The sequence below is a fragment of the Myxine glutinosa genome, chromosome 1 (genome assembly GCF_964187855.1).
Source record: "Myxine glutinosa chromosome 1, kmMyxGlut1.1, whole genome shotgun sequence".
Taxonomy (NCBI): Eukaryota; Metazoa; Chordata; class Myxini; order Myxiniformes; family Myxinidae; genus Myxine; species Myxine glutinosa.
In genome coordinates, this window is record NC_136261.1 from 298,091,605 (window position 1) to 298,108,654 (window position 17,050).

General features: G+C 42.1%; 1 protein-coding gene across 1 annotated transcript in view; it reads left to right on the plus strand.

Moving 5' to 3' along the window:
* The window catches only part of NUDT3 (nudix hydrolase 3), a 92,818-nt gene that overhangs the window by 24,390 nt on the left and 51,378 nt on the right, over positions 1 to 17,050 (plus strand). Inside the window, exons 3-4 of the mRNA XM_068135165.2 lie at positions 5,819 to 5,863; positions 10,476 to 10,560. Of these exons, the coding sequence (XP_067991266.1) occupies positions 5,819 to 5,863; positions 10,476 to 10,560 (130 nt within the window). The remainder of the gene's footprint in view (positions 1 to 5,818; positions 5,864 to 10,475; positions 10,561 to 17,050) is intronic.

The window sequence follows — 17,050 nt, forward strand, 5'->3', positions numbered from 1 at the left end:
ATATATATATATATATATACATATACATATACACGTATATATATATATGAACAAGGAAAAAAAGTAGCCAAAACACAAAATTTATTCACTAAATAACATAATAAATAACATAAAAATATAGCAACACACACACACCCACACACTCCTGCACATACATACAAACCTACACACACATATACATTTTATTTTAAAAAATTATTGTATATAAATTTTTATTTACCGACGATGTTATAAATGTTTGTTAAGTAAAAAGTCGAAGAACAAAAGAATTAAAGATTTGAGATTTATTCACTAAAGCACAATATTACACGAATGTTAATATTGTATTTCCCTTTGAATAAGTTTCCCTCCTGGAATCCTAAAATTTTCCCCCCAGGTTGGGAAATGCTGCTCTAGATATAATTAAATTAAAATAAAAAGTTTTAAAGGCTGCAGAAAGTAAAACCCAAACAATCCAAAAACCCAAACAAGGTTACCGTCGATGCATTTGAGATGTGTGGTCTTTTGCACCACCTTATTTGACACATAAAAACAGCAAGTTTCCCATTTGAAATGATTTTCAAATATTTTTTGACTGGCAGAGACAGACAGGCTGAAGCCATTGCTTTACTCTGCTGTGCGCAAGGTAACGAGACGGCATCCACATTTTCCAACTTCATACACATTTTCCAACTTCATACACATTTTCCAACTTCAGAGCCAAAGTACTGCTAAATTGCGGGCTTTTGTAAGTGATTCATGTTATACGGTGTTCAAAATATAATACATTGAAATTAAGTAGTTCCTCATTCATCGACAGAGACAGATTGAAGCAATTGCTGAACGCCGCTTTACGCATATATACATGCTGAGTAATTGATGCATACAGTATACTGAATTGAGGTTTGTGGCAATGGGACAGAGGGTAATGGATTGACAGTGGGAACATGGGATGAACAAACAAACTGAAAAGAAGTTGGGGTGGGTGGTGGTGGGGGAGTTGGCGTCTGGTACAATGACGGGTTGGTTTAACTGGAATAAAAAAAAAATCACAAATGTGGGTGTAGAATTGTATGAGACTGTGGTGAGCTGCCATTTTGAAATGTGAAAGGGAAATTCTTTGTTGGTAATGAACTTGGCAATTGTACAGCTTGCCAAACTTTGTAAGGCCACTGTTCATTTGGTTTCATGAAACTCTTCGAAGGGGAAAAAGTGTACCTGACCATTTCTAAAAAGATATATCTTGCAAGTGCCACTTTAGCCATGTTTTATTTGGTGGTGTTGGTGGGGTGTGGTAGAGAGGTGGTGGAGTAAGGACAGCTTAAGGTGGGTGAGCGAAGAATTACAATAATGGATGATGGGGAAAAAAAATCTGCTATTTAATCACGCTGAAGAGAGGATTGGACTAACACAGGAAAACATTTCAACAGTGAAGTGAAGTGTGGTGGGAGGAGGGAGGAGTCGTGTTTAGTTGCTTGGATTTTGGTAGCTTAACACGTGGGTAACTGCAACAAAGTGGCAGAACAATCCATTATTGTGCTATCACTCGGATGGACATTAAACCGAGTTTCCTCTCCGCCAGCATTAATTAGTGGACTTTTTAAAAGTCCTTGGGGCCTTCACAAAGAATAGGTGAGCTTTTGCCAGCACCCTGACACAATTCCAAATTCGTGCTTAACCTAAAGGGAGCTCTGCATCAGTGGTATCACCATGCTCCTTTAAGAACTGGTGCAAACCCACAGCCACATGGTGCATATTTCTGGAACTTCTGTGAAAAGTAACCATGACGACCAGATTGATGCTGATTTTGAATCTGAGGAAAAAGAAAAAGTACACCTTCCTTCCACTTTCCCCTCTACGTAGTTTGGATCAAAAATAACATCATCTTCATAATAATAAAAATCATCATCATGATGATCATCGTTTATGGCTGTTTCCATGCTTGCATGTGTAAGCCATAGAAAGAAAAAGAAAATCAGAAGTAGAAAAAGCCACAAGTCCAACAGGGTGTGTCCCGAGCGAGAAAGGCAGGCAGGGACTCTGGTCATGCAGGTCCAGAGGAACTCGGCACCATTCTGTGGGAGGAATGGAAGGGAATGATGGTGGGATGTTTAGGCTCTGCCTCCATTAGTCAGGTTCACTATGTCAATAAATTCTATTTCGTTCAAAATCATGGTAGATTAGCAAACCTATACATTTTTGGAAAGGTTATAGCATAAGGAAAGTAAAAATCAATGTTTACATTTGGAGAGATACCTGTATGGCGGCCATTTTGGATTTTCAAAATGGCCACTGTAAAATACATATTTTGTTCTATTTCTGCCTCTAATTACCCTAAAAACTTTTTAAAATATACTAAACCTATATTTTCAGGGACAAGGAATCCAATGAAAGTATCAAATTAGTGCTATGGGGAATGGTAAGACACGAATCAAAGGTTTTGAATTGCAAAATACTGTCTTTATATTCGCGATAAGTTGCATAATCAAATACATGTTATCATTTTGTACAGGCAGTTAATAACAGCAAAATGTGTCACAATAATTCATATCACCAAACATACACAGGCAGTCAGCAAAATCATATATACACATGCAGTCAGTATAACTTCACATCTACACAGGCAGTCAATGACAAAATATACACAGGCAGTCAATGGCATCAAACATACACGATTACAGAATATGCCATTTAGAATTCGTCATCACTGTCCTGTGTGTCGTATCCGACAATATAGTCCGCATCGTTTTCACAATCCGTTCCACACAAGCAAAGGTCGGTCAAATTGATTGGCAAATCGAATTGGTCGAATGGTCGAATGGTCGATCGAAGCGATTGGTCGAATGGTCGAATTGGTCGAATGGAATTGGTCGAATTGGTCGAATCTAATTGGTTGGAATTGGCAAATGTAAACATTGATTTTCAGATTTTCCATGTAATAACGTTTCCAAAAATGTATAGGTTTGCTAATCTACCATGATTTTGAACGAAAAAACATAGTGAACCTGACTACATGCTCGAGCTCCTTCACTCAACACGTCGTTCTTCACTGAATCCTAAACTTGATGGACACAGACTTCTGGCCGCTCGTTTTTTAATCCGTCACCTCTCACGCAGCCCCTTGATGTCAATTTCCCCTGCCGGCTCCATGCTCATTGACAGTTTAGGTGCCACTCAAGGCTAAACCCTGCCCCTGAGTTTCTCTCGCCCATCTCAAACCCCTGGTATTGCGCCTTGGTCGGCCTGCATGCTGCTATTCCTCAACAGGACATTTAGGACAAACTACAGGGGATAAAACATTAAAAGGGATTTAAGGAAGAAGCGGTTGGAGACAAACGTAAGGAGAGGGGACGACAGGCTTTCTATACAAATATTACCGCATATTCTATTACAATTTATTTATTTATTTATTTATTCTATTACATTCCTCTCTTTTTTATTTATTTATTTATTTATTATTATTCTATTACAGTTAATTTACCTCACTCTTGCACTAAACATACGGAATAGCTATTTTTAAGCGATACATTCTTAACCCCCATCTATAAACCATCCCCGCAAAAATTATTCTTCCTAAAAATCCTTTTAAATGAGGTGAGGCTGATTTGTCCTGAGCTGCTGCTCTACTTTGTCCATAAAACTCATCTATCACCAGCCATTTCTCTCCACCCGCAATGCACCTCCACCTTTTTGACATCCCTCTTCATACAGGTCTACCATCTCAACTGTGGTCTATCCCTTTTTCACCTGCCTCATTCTTTCAACACATCTGCTGTCTTTGGAAGTTTATCTTCCTCCTTCTGCACCAGGTGCCCTATCCATTTCAGAATGTTCTTTACCAATCTTCCTGTCAAGCTCGTCTGCACCCTAATTTCTTCCCTCAGTCCATCCTCCCTCCTTCTATCCAACCTCTTTACTCCCACAATCCTCCTGACCCCGTTGTTTTCACACACCTACAACCTCGGTTGTTGCTGCTCTCAGTGCCAGCATCTCTGGACCATAGAGGTCTGCTGGCATTGCACACGACCTCAGGGCTTTCACTTTCTTCCATGCAACACTCCTGCATCTGTTTGTCCTCTTTCATCCTTGATCTTCTCTATCCTTTTCCAAACTTCCTCCTCGTCACAGACAGATTACCTTTACTACTTCCTCCCGAGATGCCACTGCTCTCCTCCTGCACTCTTCCCTTCTCTTCTCCTCCCCTCTTCCTCTTCCCCCCCCCACCCCCCCCCCCCCCATCTTCTCCTCTCATCTTCTCCTCTCATCTTCCCCTCTCATCTTCCCCTCATCTTCCCCTCTCATCTTCCCCTCCTCTTTCTCTTCTCTTCCCCTCTCCTCTCTGCTCTCCTCTCCTCTTTCTCCTTTCCTCTTTCTCTTTCATTGAGGAGGGGTTGGGGGGGGGGGGGGGGGGGGAAGGAGGAGGAAGAGTTCAAATTGGCGAGAATTAAAACCTTCAGCTTTTCCTTGAATTGATCTTAAAGCATTTTTATTATTCTGTGATCTAGGTGTGGCACCCAGGGGAGTCCAGGGCTCCTGGTAGTTTGTTTACAGACTACACCACTCTCCCAATATGGGGTGGGAGACCCTAAATAAGTAATTTGAAGGCAATTCCCCAAAGGTAAGTGTTCAATTAACTGAACAGAGATTTCAAATTAATGGAATTTATTTGAAAGTTTGGTAGGAGAGCACAATACAACACTTTATTAAACTTGAGAATATCCCCAAAGACAAATAGCAGCGAAGTAATAAAACCTATCAAAAGAACAGCAGCTGACAGCACTGAACAAATATCTGTAAAGAAAACAAAATTACCTTTCTCATACTTAAAAGCATCCCCAAAAGGGTTTAACTTAACCCAACTACCCACCAATATAAATATACAAATCAACTATACACAAAACGCTAATTGTTTACACGACATAAAACAAAATCACATACCCTCTTCACAAGAGATCAGGGGTTACCCAGAACACGGTGAAACACTCCACTGTACCTCTGCCGAGACAGTGAACACAATGCGGTTACCATTTAACAACAGCGTCCGTATTCCATTTATACATAAAAAGAACAAAATGGCGTCACATACTCGATGCAAGCCTGCCTTCGTCTGCCGGTTAAATGCACACACCCACTGGACAGCCAGGAATTCACTCGAGAGTACCAAAACTCGGAAATACACTTCTTGAGCAGACGCACCCAAGCACAGCACCCTAGCTAGGACAACCAGGAAGTACTATCGCAGAGGACCCGAGCAATAGTAGTCTCCCGATATGCCTGCACAGGTAGCTTATAAAGCCGAAAGGGGCGGAACCAATATAATTTTCTCTGACGGCGACTAATGATTGGTCCCACAGGCTACATAGGTATTTTGGATTTTGGTCAAGTTGCTGTGTGAGATCTTCCCATTTGAAAGTTAATTTGGGATTATGTATGAATTTATAATTTTATCTTGACCTGGCTATTCATTGAAATGGATAATCAGTCTAACTTTGGATTGTTCTTCAAGCAGTGCCCCCTGCTGGCAGTACATCAGAACTAAACCATCGATTTTGTGGGAGAACAAAAACCAGCTTAAGAGACCTCAACAAACATACTAACACTGAACGAACATTATTGCCACCTTTAGTTTATGGGAATGGTTGAAGACTGTTATGCTAATTTTTAATTGTGTAATATGGAGGCATCTGTGCATCATATTTGTGTTGATAACATTATCCTGAAATGTGGGTTGTCTTCAATCTCACCTGAACAGTTGTATTTATGAAGTGTGCTTGCACCGTTTAGTCATAGTGGGTCACATTGTCATATTGTGTAACAGCTAAGGCCCTGTTGTGTCCAGGCTGGTGTAAAGGGAGAACTTGGTCGGATGCTGGGAGTTTTTGAGGTAAGTGTGGACATTTCCCTTTCAATACACATCTATGTGATGAGCCACATTTTGCCAACCACTATACTTGCCACCTGATTGTAATATTGTCATGTCTGCACCAGTAAATAATAAGGAAACAATTCTGCAATTCCTTTTCTATTTTTTTATTTTTACGGTGAAATCCATCATGAATAAGTAGAAGACGTATCATACCACCCAGACTCTACCCAGATCAGGTCGCCCATCCAAACTCAGTAGCCGGGTAAGCAGGAAACTGGTTCGGGATGTCACTGTAAATCCAACAATGACTTTGAAAGGTCTGCAAGGCTCTATCTGAGATGGGGGTCAGTGTTCATCAATCAACAATATCCCTTTCCCATCACAATGCTTGCCTCTATGGACAATAAACAAGCCATTACTGAAAAAGCCGTATCTAAAAGCCCATATGGAGTTTGCGAAAAAGCATCTTTATGATACTACAGACATGTGAAGAACTGTTTTTGTTTTGTCTGACCACAAAACCTAAGTTTTTGGTCTACATTCAGAGCATTACATCTCGTGCAAGACTAACACCACATCACCCAGTCAACACCATCCCAACTGTCGAGCATGGTGGGGTCAGCATCATATGATGGGGCTGCTTTTCATCAAAGGAGACTAGTAAACTTGTCAGGATAGAAGAGGCAATGGATGGTGCAAAGTACAGGAGAATCCTTGATGAAAACCTGCTTGAGTCGGCCATTAATTTGAAACTGGGTAGGAGATTCACATTTCAGCAGGACAATGATCCGAAACGCAAAGCTAAAGCCCCACTGGAGTGGCTGAATAAGAAAAGAAATGTTCTTGAGTGGCCTAGTCCAAGTCCTGAGTTGAAATCCAATTGAACATTTTTTTTTGCTCGACTTGAAGAAATACAGTCCATCGACAATCCCCATCGAACTTGGAAGACCTAGAGTAATGTTCACATGAAGAATGAGCAAAGATTTCACCACCTCATGCGCAAAGCTGGTAGAGACCGATCCACAAAAACTCATAGCGGTCATTGCTGCAAAAGGTGCTTGCTTCCACCAAGTACTGACCTAAGGGGCTGAATAGTTTTGCAACCAGTGAATTTTGATTTGTACATGTTTTGTGCAGGTATTCCTGACATATAACTTCCTTCAACTATAACAGTGTTTCGTTTGATCTCTCCAGTTATGAGTAAAAAGTTCATTTTGAAAAGTTGTTTCTCCATAATTAATTCATCGAAATGTGGCGTTATTGGTAGGGGGTGAATACTTTTGCAGGCCACTGTAGATGCTTTTAATAAGTAAAATTTTCATTTCATGAAACGTCAACATTTGGTCAGTTCTCGTCAGTGTTGATATCTGTTTTTATCTGAGTTCTAATTCCATATTAAAAGGTACCATCTTTGTTGATTAGGGATTTAGGTGCTGTGAAAGGCAAAGCTGTCTCATGGTTACAAAATACCCCAAGACATTTGCCATTGCTTCTTCAGTTGTCAGGAATTTAGCTCGCATGTTGCAACTCCATATTACGACACAAACTCAACCGTCAAGCCAATGAAGAACCTGGGCTCCACTCAATTGTGAAAAATGTTGCAACAGTCGCACGACTGGTACAGGAGCCCGGTTCATGTTCCGTGGGTCGTGTCAAAACGCCCGCAGCCGCCAGCTAAGTCCACAGCCCAGAACAAGTTCTTGGACTTGTTTGTTAGTTCCAGTACTCGTTGGGACCATGTATCGAACCAAGTGATGTGCTGATTGGCATGCACAACTTTCCTAATCTGACCATGCAACTGTCCTATTTGCTCTGGAGATGAAATGCTTACAGCTGCGCACACTCAGCTCCACCCATCCAGAGACTCTGGCGTTCTTCTTCCTCAGACTCGGGCAGGTTCAAAATTCTGCCACGTGTTGTCAAATGTAACCACAGCAACACACACCACAAATTCTGCCACTAAGAAATAGCAAAATACCTTGTGACATATAACCTTGTCATGGTGGTTGGTCAGTGCTGCAGCTATTATTAAAACATGTGCTATGTAACCGGTGCTTGAACGATTCTAAATTTAATTGCATCATTTGTTTTGTGAGAGGTGAATTAAAACTAGAATTGCAGACATTCGTAAGTGAATGCAATAGGTCTCCCTTAATTTGCACTCGGCAGGAAATATAATCGAGATCATGAAAAAAAATAACAGTGTGCCAAATGTGTCTTTGCAGCCCTAAATGCTCGTTACTACGTTGACAGATTTTGAATTTTGACCCATGTAAAATCGAGACTGCTCTTGAAAAACGTGAATCAGAAATGCAAAATAAAATGCAAGAAAAGAAAGTTGTTACAAAGTATTAGTCGATACACACAGAATGGCTGAGTGGCCACATCATCGAGGTTATTGAACATTGTAAAATATTGCTCGATGCAAACCTAAATGCTAAGTATTGTGGCGAGAGCATAAAATTATCGCATAAGTTCAGATCAGGTTCTGAATATGTCTGTGTGGCCTAGTTTGCAAAAGGGTTTTAGGACACCACAAGCTGCATCATCATGCATGTGAATAATGAATACATACAATACCTTTGACAAATTAAAAAAATTAAGACAGCGGACCTGTTTCACTGCATTACTCTGTCAGTATCAGGATTGGATGGAATATAAACACTTGCCCAGCTAGACACATTATGTCCTGCTCGATTTTGACCTTTGACCCCTGTATATTGAAAACTACGCCAATCCATAATGTTTCTCCACATCCCTAAAGGGGTTGTTCAAAAGTACCTTTTGTGCCAAATTTTATCGATCGGGGAGTGGCACAGCAAAATACTGGGGGGGCGGGGGGGGGCAAGGTGCTGGCCAAATTTTTTTTGTGGGAGAGGTGAATTTTGTGGGGGGGGGGGGGGGGGGTGTAGGAAGAGCATGCATATAAAGACCCTATCGTTTTTTGCCCTATCTCTCAATGGTGAAGAATCACTTACAAAATTACTCTTACTCCAGATCTGGATCTTCAAAATCGAATCATTTCGTCCTTGTCACATACCGAAGCTCTCCACTAAATTTTGTCCAAATCCATCCACAACTTTTTGAGATATCCTGTTCACAGACAGACAAACAAACAAACAGACAGGGGTGAAAAATAACTTCCATCCACCTACGGTGGTGGAGGTAATAATACAACTATGTAATGCCACGTCTGACATGGCAACTCTTAACTTGGCTGGCAGCTCAGCTCATCTATAGATAGGCCATGCCCCACAGAGAAGATCAGTGTATAGTACAAACAAGGTATAAAAGTTAACCGTAAAGTGGATACCAAACAATGTGAAGCAGATGGTCATTCGTGAAACTGCTTTGTTTTATTGATGATCTAATAGTGATGTGGGAATTCTTCCAAAACAATCCTAGTTTATTGGTGCTTAAATGTATACCTTATTGTTATAATAATAATAATATAATAATGTATACTTATAATTTGCACATATCCACCCATATAGGATGCTCAAGGTGCTGAACTTTCCATAGGATTTGATAGCACAACTTTTGCGATGCCAACTGGTGTTTTTAATTGCCAAACATTATTGATGCTGTTATTGCATTGTAATTGGGTAGTTGTTTTTGTTGCGAGGTCAACTGCCTTTCGATTTTGAGGAAGGGATAAATCGTAAACGTGTTGATGCTTCAGTGACGCGTATTGTAGTTGGTTTGAGATAATGCTTCTTGATCAATACAAACAGTGTGTAAATATTGATTGTTGGAGAAAATGTATTCGATAGATATGTTCCGGAAATCGTTTGAATTGGCAATTTTATTTCTTTATTTTTAAGTTTGTGCTCTTAGTGTGTAGCATAGGGAAATTATAACCCTTGTTCATTTGCTTGTGCTACTCTACTCTAAATTTGGGTTCCACTTCATAGTCCTTCACAGCAAACACGAAATGCAATAAAATGTAAATTTAAGAGGGATTTCTGTCATTGCAATAAATGGACATGGAGAATAAGCTGTTGTTGAAGATGGCGATGGATAAACGTCTTCCTGGGTGACTGTGTTGATGTCGGTCCATAGACAGGAAGTTTTGAGCACTGTTTCCATGCAATCCAATTTCGGTATTCTGTGGTCAGCAGGAGTGTTTTCTGAAGGTGACACTTAACTTTGTGCAATCGCTGGCACTTAAATTTCAAGTGAATTTCTCAACTTGTTGGATTTTGTCTATTTTGCATGTCAGGCAAGAAGATTAGGAGAAATGAATCGATATCTTATGAGATTTGAACATGGGATTATTTTTTTGCATGAGTCGTATGCTTAGACAGGAACACCAAAGTGGTTTTCTGAACATGAGCTGGAAAAATGTTTAACTTTTAAAATTCTCATTGTGCTTTGCTGATTTAATTTGAAGTGAATTTGTAGTTGAGTACAATAAAGCGTGAAACGTTGAATGTGATGTCCCCACCTAGCCACAACCTATGCTTGAGTGCTTGGCATTTGAGGCTTTTCGGCAGTGGCTTGTGCTCATGTGAGCACAGGATCATGTATAAAAATAATTCCTGCACCACTACCAGCTACAGTGTCGGTCTGGGTGTATATTTGCGCTAACCAGTTTTGAATTTGCTGCACGTTTATTTTTATTTTTTAGAATCAAGACAGGCGGCATCGCACGTATGTGTTTGTGCTCATCGTCACCGAACTGCTCGACCATTGGGAAGATTCGGAGAATCTGGGTAAGTCTTTGCTGGTATCTCCCAATCATTCCTTAGTTACCCAAATTGGATGCTTTTTCTTTAATGTTCTGTCTTATTACATTAAGGATATAATTTTTGCCTCCATGAGTAGATGTTCATATAAAGTATAAACAATCAAATACTGTAAATGGCATTTCAATATCAACATGAGGTACATTCTCAGATGAGAATCCTCAACATGTCACACCAATTTTTGAAGTTTTGATCCCATACAAAATGTTTGAAATAGTCTTGGCTCTGGTACTTGTCTTTTTTTTTTTTTCTTTTTTTTTTTTGTATACAAGATCGAGGCTCGTGAAAGAGCGAACATTAATCACACAGAAAAGACAAACAGACACACAAAACAAATAACATCGGGAGCGGTAGACAAGATGGGGAGAGAGGGGGAAGGACACAAACACAACATTTGAGAGCAGGGACCGAGAGACATGGAGACATCGAGAGAACTGTGGGAGGGAGAGGGCTTTGGGGGGAAGGCATGGGAAGGGGGGGGGGGGGGGTGGGAGAGGTATAAAACATATGGACACTGCCAAGACTTCCAGGAAAGAAGTTGGAATTTCAAACAAGGTGGATCTGGGGTGAATTAGTGGGGGTAGAAAAGATCAAGGTTTTGGATGGGGGAAGATAAGAGATGGTGGTGAACAGCTGTTTTGAAGACCTGGAGGGAGGAGTGTGATTGAAGTGAGTGTGGGAGTTTGTTCCAGAGGCGGGAGAAAAGAGGAATGAAAGAGTGAAGGTGAGCAGAGAGCCGAGATTTCGGCAGTTTAACCATCAGAGGGTGGCTGGCAGATCTTGTGCGACCTGTAGGAATATTTGGGGGACAGAGCACAGAGAGAGCTGGGGGAGCAAGGCCGGAGAGGAGTCGGTAGAAGACAGAAAGACCACCTACCTGCCTGCGGTGAGTGAGTGAAAGGCCCTCAGAGATAGCTTCATCGCGGGAGATTCCAATGATTCTGAAAGCTTTGGATTCAACAGCGTGAAGCCGAGCCAGGTGTGAGGCAGGAGCACCAGCCCATAGGGGAGAACAGTATTCCATTGAGCTGCGGATGAAAGCCTTGTATGTGGTGAGGAGCTCAGGTGTGCCTAGGAAGGACTTCGCACGACGGAGGATGCCCAGTCGGCGACTGGCTTTGAAGGCCAGCTTGGAAATGTGGTTTTCCCAAGAAAGATCATGGCAGATGGTGAGACCCAAAAGCTTGAGCGACAGAACTTCTTGGAGAGGATTGTTGAGAAAGTAGATGGGAGGGTTGTCCAGTCGATCTTTTCGGAGAGACATAGTAAGAGTGTGAGATTTGTCAGGATTGAAAGACATGTTCCACATGTTTGACCAGTCTGTGATTTTGTCCAGGTCTTCAGAGAGTGAGGAGGCTGCAGACTGCCGATCTGAGGTAAGAGGAATGGAGCGGCAGAGAGTGGAGTCATCAGCAAAGAGATACAGAGGATTTTCCAGAGAGTCGGAGAGATCATTGATAAAGACCAGAAAAAGCACAGGGCCCAGCACACTGCCTTGGGGAACTCCAGCCTGAACGGGAAGGGGAGATGAGAGAAATCCATTCAGGGCCACACGTTGACTACGACCATAGAGGAAGTCCGCAAGCCATGCATGGAGATTTCCATGGATACCATAGGAGGAGAGTTTGGTGAGCAGAGCTGGGTGCCAGTCCGTATCGAAGGCACATGATATGTCAAGGGAGACAGCTCTGATTTCCTGTTTGGCATTGAGGACCTCCATCCATTGTTGAGACAGCAGAAGCAGCATGTCCAGAGTAGAGTGACCTGGTCTGAAACCAAATTGATGATCAGAGATCAAGCCATTGGAGAAGAGGAAAGATTTCATATCCGAAGCAATGATGGATTCCATGACTTTGCTGATAATTGGGAGCAGGCTGATTGGTCTGTAGTTGCAAGGATCTGTTTTTGCACCTTTTTTGTGTAAAGCGGTAATGTTTGCTGATTTCCAGGATGCTGGCAGATGACCTTGAGCAAAAGATAGGGTGAAAAGAACAGAGAGAGGGTGAGATAGAGCGGCAGAGCAGGATTTTAGGACTCGTGGGCTGATGCCATCTGGTCCAGTTGCAGAATCAGAGTCGAGGTTTGACAAAAACTCCTCCACCTTGTCAGGAGAGAAGGTCACAGAGTCCAGGAGCAGTTTGGTTCGACTGGGAAAGGTGGGAACAGAGAGAGATGGGTTTGGGACTAAGGATTTTGAGGCAAACACAGAGTTGAGGCATTCGGCTTTGTCACGTGCGATGTCAACTGTGTGGCCATTTGAGGTAAGGGAGGGGATGGAGGGGGAACAAACACCAGAAACGGATTTGACCAGACGCCACCAGGATTTGGAGGAAGGAGACAGGTTTGAGAGTTCATTCTTGAGTGAGGAGAGATAGTGCTTCCTGGCACTCCTGAGGGTAGACACACACTTGTTCCGAGCTTGGTGGAAGGAACTGAGATTTCCTTCAGTTGGATTAGCCTTCCAAGAGGCAAAGGCAAGTTGTTTCAGGGCAACTGCCTCACCACAAGATTCAGTGTACCATGGACGGGAGGAAGGGTAAGACAACTGAAGGCGAGATGGGATAAATCTGTGCATGAGAGAGATCAGTTTGCTTTGGAAGAATTCCCAGGAAGAATTGATGTCAGAGGCAGTGGAGATGGGAGACCAATCCAGACGATTGATGGCTACTTGAAGACCGTCCCAGTCGGCCTGAGTGAAATGCCAGACTCGTCGACGCTGAGGAGGCTCTCTGAGAATGGCCAGAGAGATGTCCACTTTGACAAGCACATGATCAGAAGAACCGATTGGAGCAGAAGAAGAGCAGCAGACATTAGCAGGGAAGTTGGTCATAACCAAGTCTAGAAGAGAAGATACTCCATTGGCTGAGATCCGGGTCGGGAAATTGACAGATTGTGTCAATCCCAGTGAGTCACAGAAGTCCTTTGCTGAGGTGCCATGACTGGTGAGAGAGGAACCCACACCCAACCAGGTGGCATGATGACAATTGAAGTCACCACATATGAGGAAGAGAGAGTTGGGATGAGTGGATAGAAGTTGGTCCATGTTGTCAGACAGTGAAATGTAGATGGAGTCATCACTGTTTGGGGGACGGTACAGAACACATATGAACAAAAGGTGGGAGCGGAGAGGAAGCCGTAGCCAGAGGTACTCCTGGGGGTGAGGAGGAGAGAGGGCAGTGCAAGGAGAGTGAGGAAGAGAGTTTTTGATAAAGATAGCCACCCCACCACCAGGCCGAGGCTCAGGTCTATCATACCGGAGGAGGGAGTAACCAGGAAGAGATATTAAGGAATCAGAGACATCTTGAAGGAGGAAAGTCTCTGTTAAGCAGATCAAGTCTGGATTGTCAGAAGCAACCTGTATGGAGAGATCAGTCAGGTTTGAGCGAAGGCCCCGGTCTTAAACATCTTGGTTGACATTGGGCCCTGGAGATGTAGCTTTTAGTTTATTTGTAGACAAGGAAAAGTGTACACAATGTACGATATGCTGTTGGCAAGTTACTTTGTGCCAGTTTCCAAAGCTGACTGAAAAAGCAAACGACCACTTCAAATGGGGAAAGCAACTTGGCGACTCCACAGAGCACGTCTTGTTTGGCATGGTGTTAATTTGACTTTCTTTTTCTGAATTAACAAACATGTGCTTACACTGTGAAAGGATGTTAATATTTGTCATCTGTATTGCCACTTTGTTTTCACTGTCACTTCATGTCAATACAGCACTTGAGTAAACCTTTGGATTTGAGGTATTTGAACCACAGCTGTGGATCCATTTTTTATGCCGATGCAGCCAAAGTCACCGGAGGCGTTGTTTTCGGGTTCGTCCATCCGTCCTTCCATGATGGGTTTTTTGTTACCGCGATAACTTAAGAATGACTGAAAGGATCTAAGTCAATCTTGGTTCAAATACAGTATGTATTATGATGTAAAGATGAATGAGCTGGATTACGGAATCAAGATCAATTGGCTAGATTACTTATTCTTATAGCAACCATTGAAATTGGTTTAAAATACCTTTAGTCAGTGCAGTATACTGTTTTTTTCCTACCAGGTGAGCGCCAGGGGTATTGCCCCTGTGTTTGAAATTGTCAAATCGTTTGTCCAGGTACATCACTGTATTGTCAATTACTTGTAGTCTTACTTAGGTCTGATTCAGGCTCTTCTGGTGCCATACTAGAGGATCGGCCATGTATTTTCTGTTTTGTGAGCGAAACCCCTTTGTAGACCAGGTAATCGTCAACTAAAGTAAATTTATCACAGCCAGTAAATAAAGGTGAAGCATAAGATTCATTTGAGAGTTCATTTGTAAAAAGCTGCAAGACATTCTGATTTTTTTTTATTTTTTATTTTTTTTTTAACGATAGTTACACCATTCCCCATCAAAGTTTTATGACCATTTATATAAAACTAGGTAAAGTACCCATCCCAAGTGATGGGAAAAGTGAGCAAAAGTATCCCCTTCCTCTCCCTCCCTTTTCCCCCTACCTCTACCACCTCAGAGGTCATGTTAGGTAAAAATGTGATGACTTGAGAACAGCTGACGGGATTCAAATCAAACTTAGTACGAGTACAGTCGTGGCTAAAAATATTGGCACCCTTGCACTTTTTTCAAATAATTCACCATTTCTTCCAGAAAATTGTTGAAATTTTAAAATCTTTTGGTATTCACATATGTATTTCTTTGCATTGCAGTGGAGCAAAAAAAAAAAAAAAAAGCTGAAAAAATTACTAAATCTTAGCATATTCCACACAGAAATCATAAAATGGCCTCGACAATATTATTGCTACCTTTTAGAAGTTGTTCTAAATAATTAGATTTCAAGCAGGTGATTCTCCTTTACTTTGGAATTGAACTCAACTATGGTGAGTTGCAGGTGCCTGCAATATAAAAATCACTCATTCAACCAGTTTGAGTAGAGAAAAGGAGTCATTCTGCTGTTTTGTGTCGCTGTGTGTACTGCAATGAGCATGGAAAAAAAAAAAAAAAAATGAAAAAAAAAAATGGAGAAACCATGCAATGAGCATGGAGAAAAGAAAGAAAACCAGAGAATTGTCTGAGGAGGTCAGACACAAGAATGTAGACAAGCATGGATAATCTCAAGGCTACAAGTCCATCTCCAGAGACCTTGATGTTCCTGTGTCCACCATACATAATGTTATCAGGAAGTTTAAGACCCATGGTACTGTAGCCAACCTCCCTGGATGTGGCCGCAAGAGAAAACTTGATCAAAGATTGCAGCGAAGGATTGTTTGAATGGTGGAGAAAGCACCTCAATCAACTGCCAAACAGATTCAAGCTGACCTTCAGACACAAGGTACGACAGTTTCAACTCGCACCATCCGTCACCACCTCAATGAAAAGAGACCCAGGAGGACCGCACTGCTGCTGAGAGAGAGACATAAGAAAGCCCGACTGGAGTTTGCTTAAACACACCTGAACAAGCCAAAATCCTTCTGGGAGAATGTCCTGTGGACAGACGAGACCAAATTAGAGCCTTTTGGTAGAACACATCATCTCTAGGTTTGCAGAAAACAAAATGAAGCCTTCAAAGAAAAGAACACCTTCTCTACAGTCAAAGATGGTGGAGGTTCAGTGATGTTTTGGGGTTGCTGTGCTGCCTCTGGCACTGGGTGCCTTGAATGTGTGCATGGCATCATGAAATCAGGAGATTACCAAGGCATATTGGAGCGCAATGTTCAAATCGGTGTCAGGAAGCTGGGTCTCCGTCAAAGGTCATGGGTCTTTGCAACAGGATAATGACCCCAAACACACTTTAAAAAGTACCCAGGAATGGTTCAAGCCAAAACGCTGGACTGTTCTGAAGGGGCTAGCAATGAGTCCAGATCTAAATCCCATTGAACACCTGTGGGGAGATCTGAAAACAGCAGTTGGGAGAAGGCACCCTTCAAATCTGGGAGAACTGGAGCAGTTTGCACAAGAGTAGGCCAAACTGCCAGTAGAGAGGTGTGGGAAGCTCAATCATGGCTATAGGAATCGTTTGACTGCAGTTATTTTGTCCAAAGGCTGTGCTACCAAATATTAGTCTTGTGTGTGAATAATTTTGTCAATGCCATTTCTATTTATTTTCTGATTTAAAAGAATATATTAAGTTCTGAATCAAAAACAAAGGTTCTGTAATATTAACAGTGAAACTAGAACTGCCACTTTAAAACTGCTGGCAGTGATGACCGGTTTACTGACACCCTCTTTTGATACAACCCCACTTTTGATACAACCCCACTTTTGATACAACCCCACTTTCATTGGAAATGCTTTGACACAACCCCCTTGGATAGAACCCCGATACACACACACACACACACACACACACACACACACACACACACACACACACACACACACACACACACACACACACACACACACACACACACACACACACACACACGCGCGCGCACATCCCCCCTACCCCCACCCACACACACCCCCCACACCCCTCCC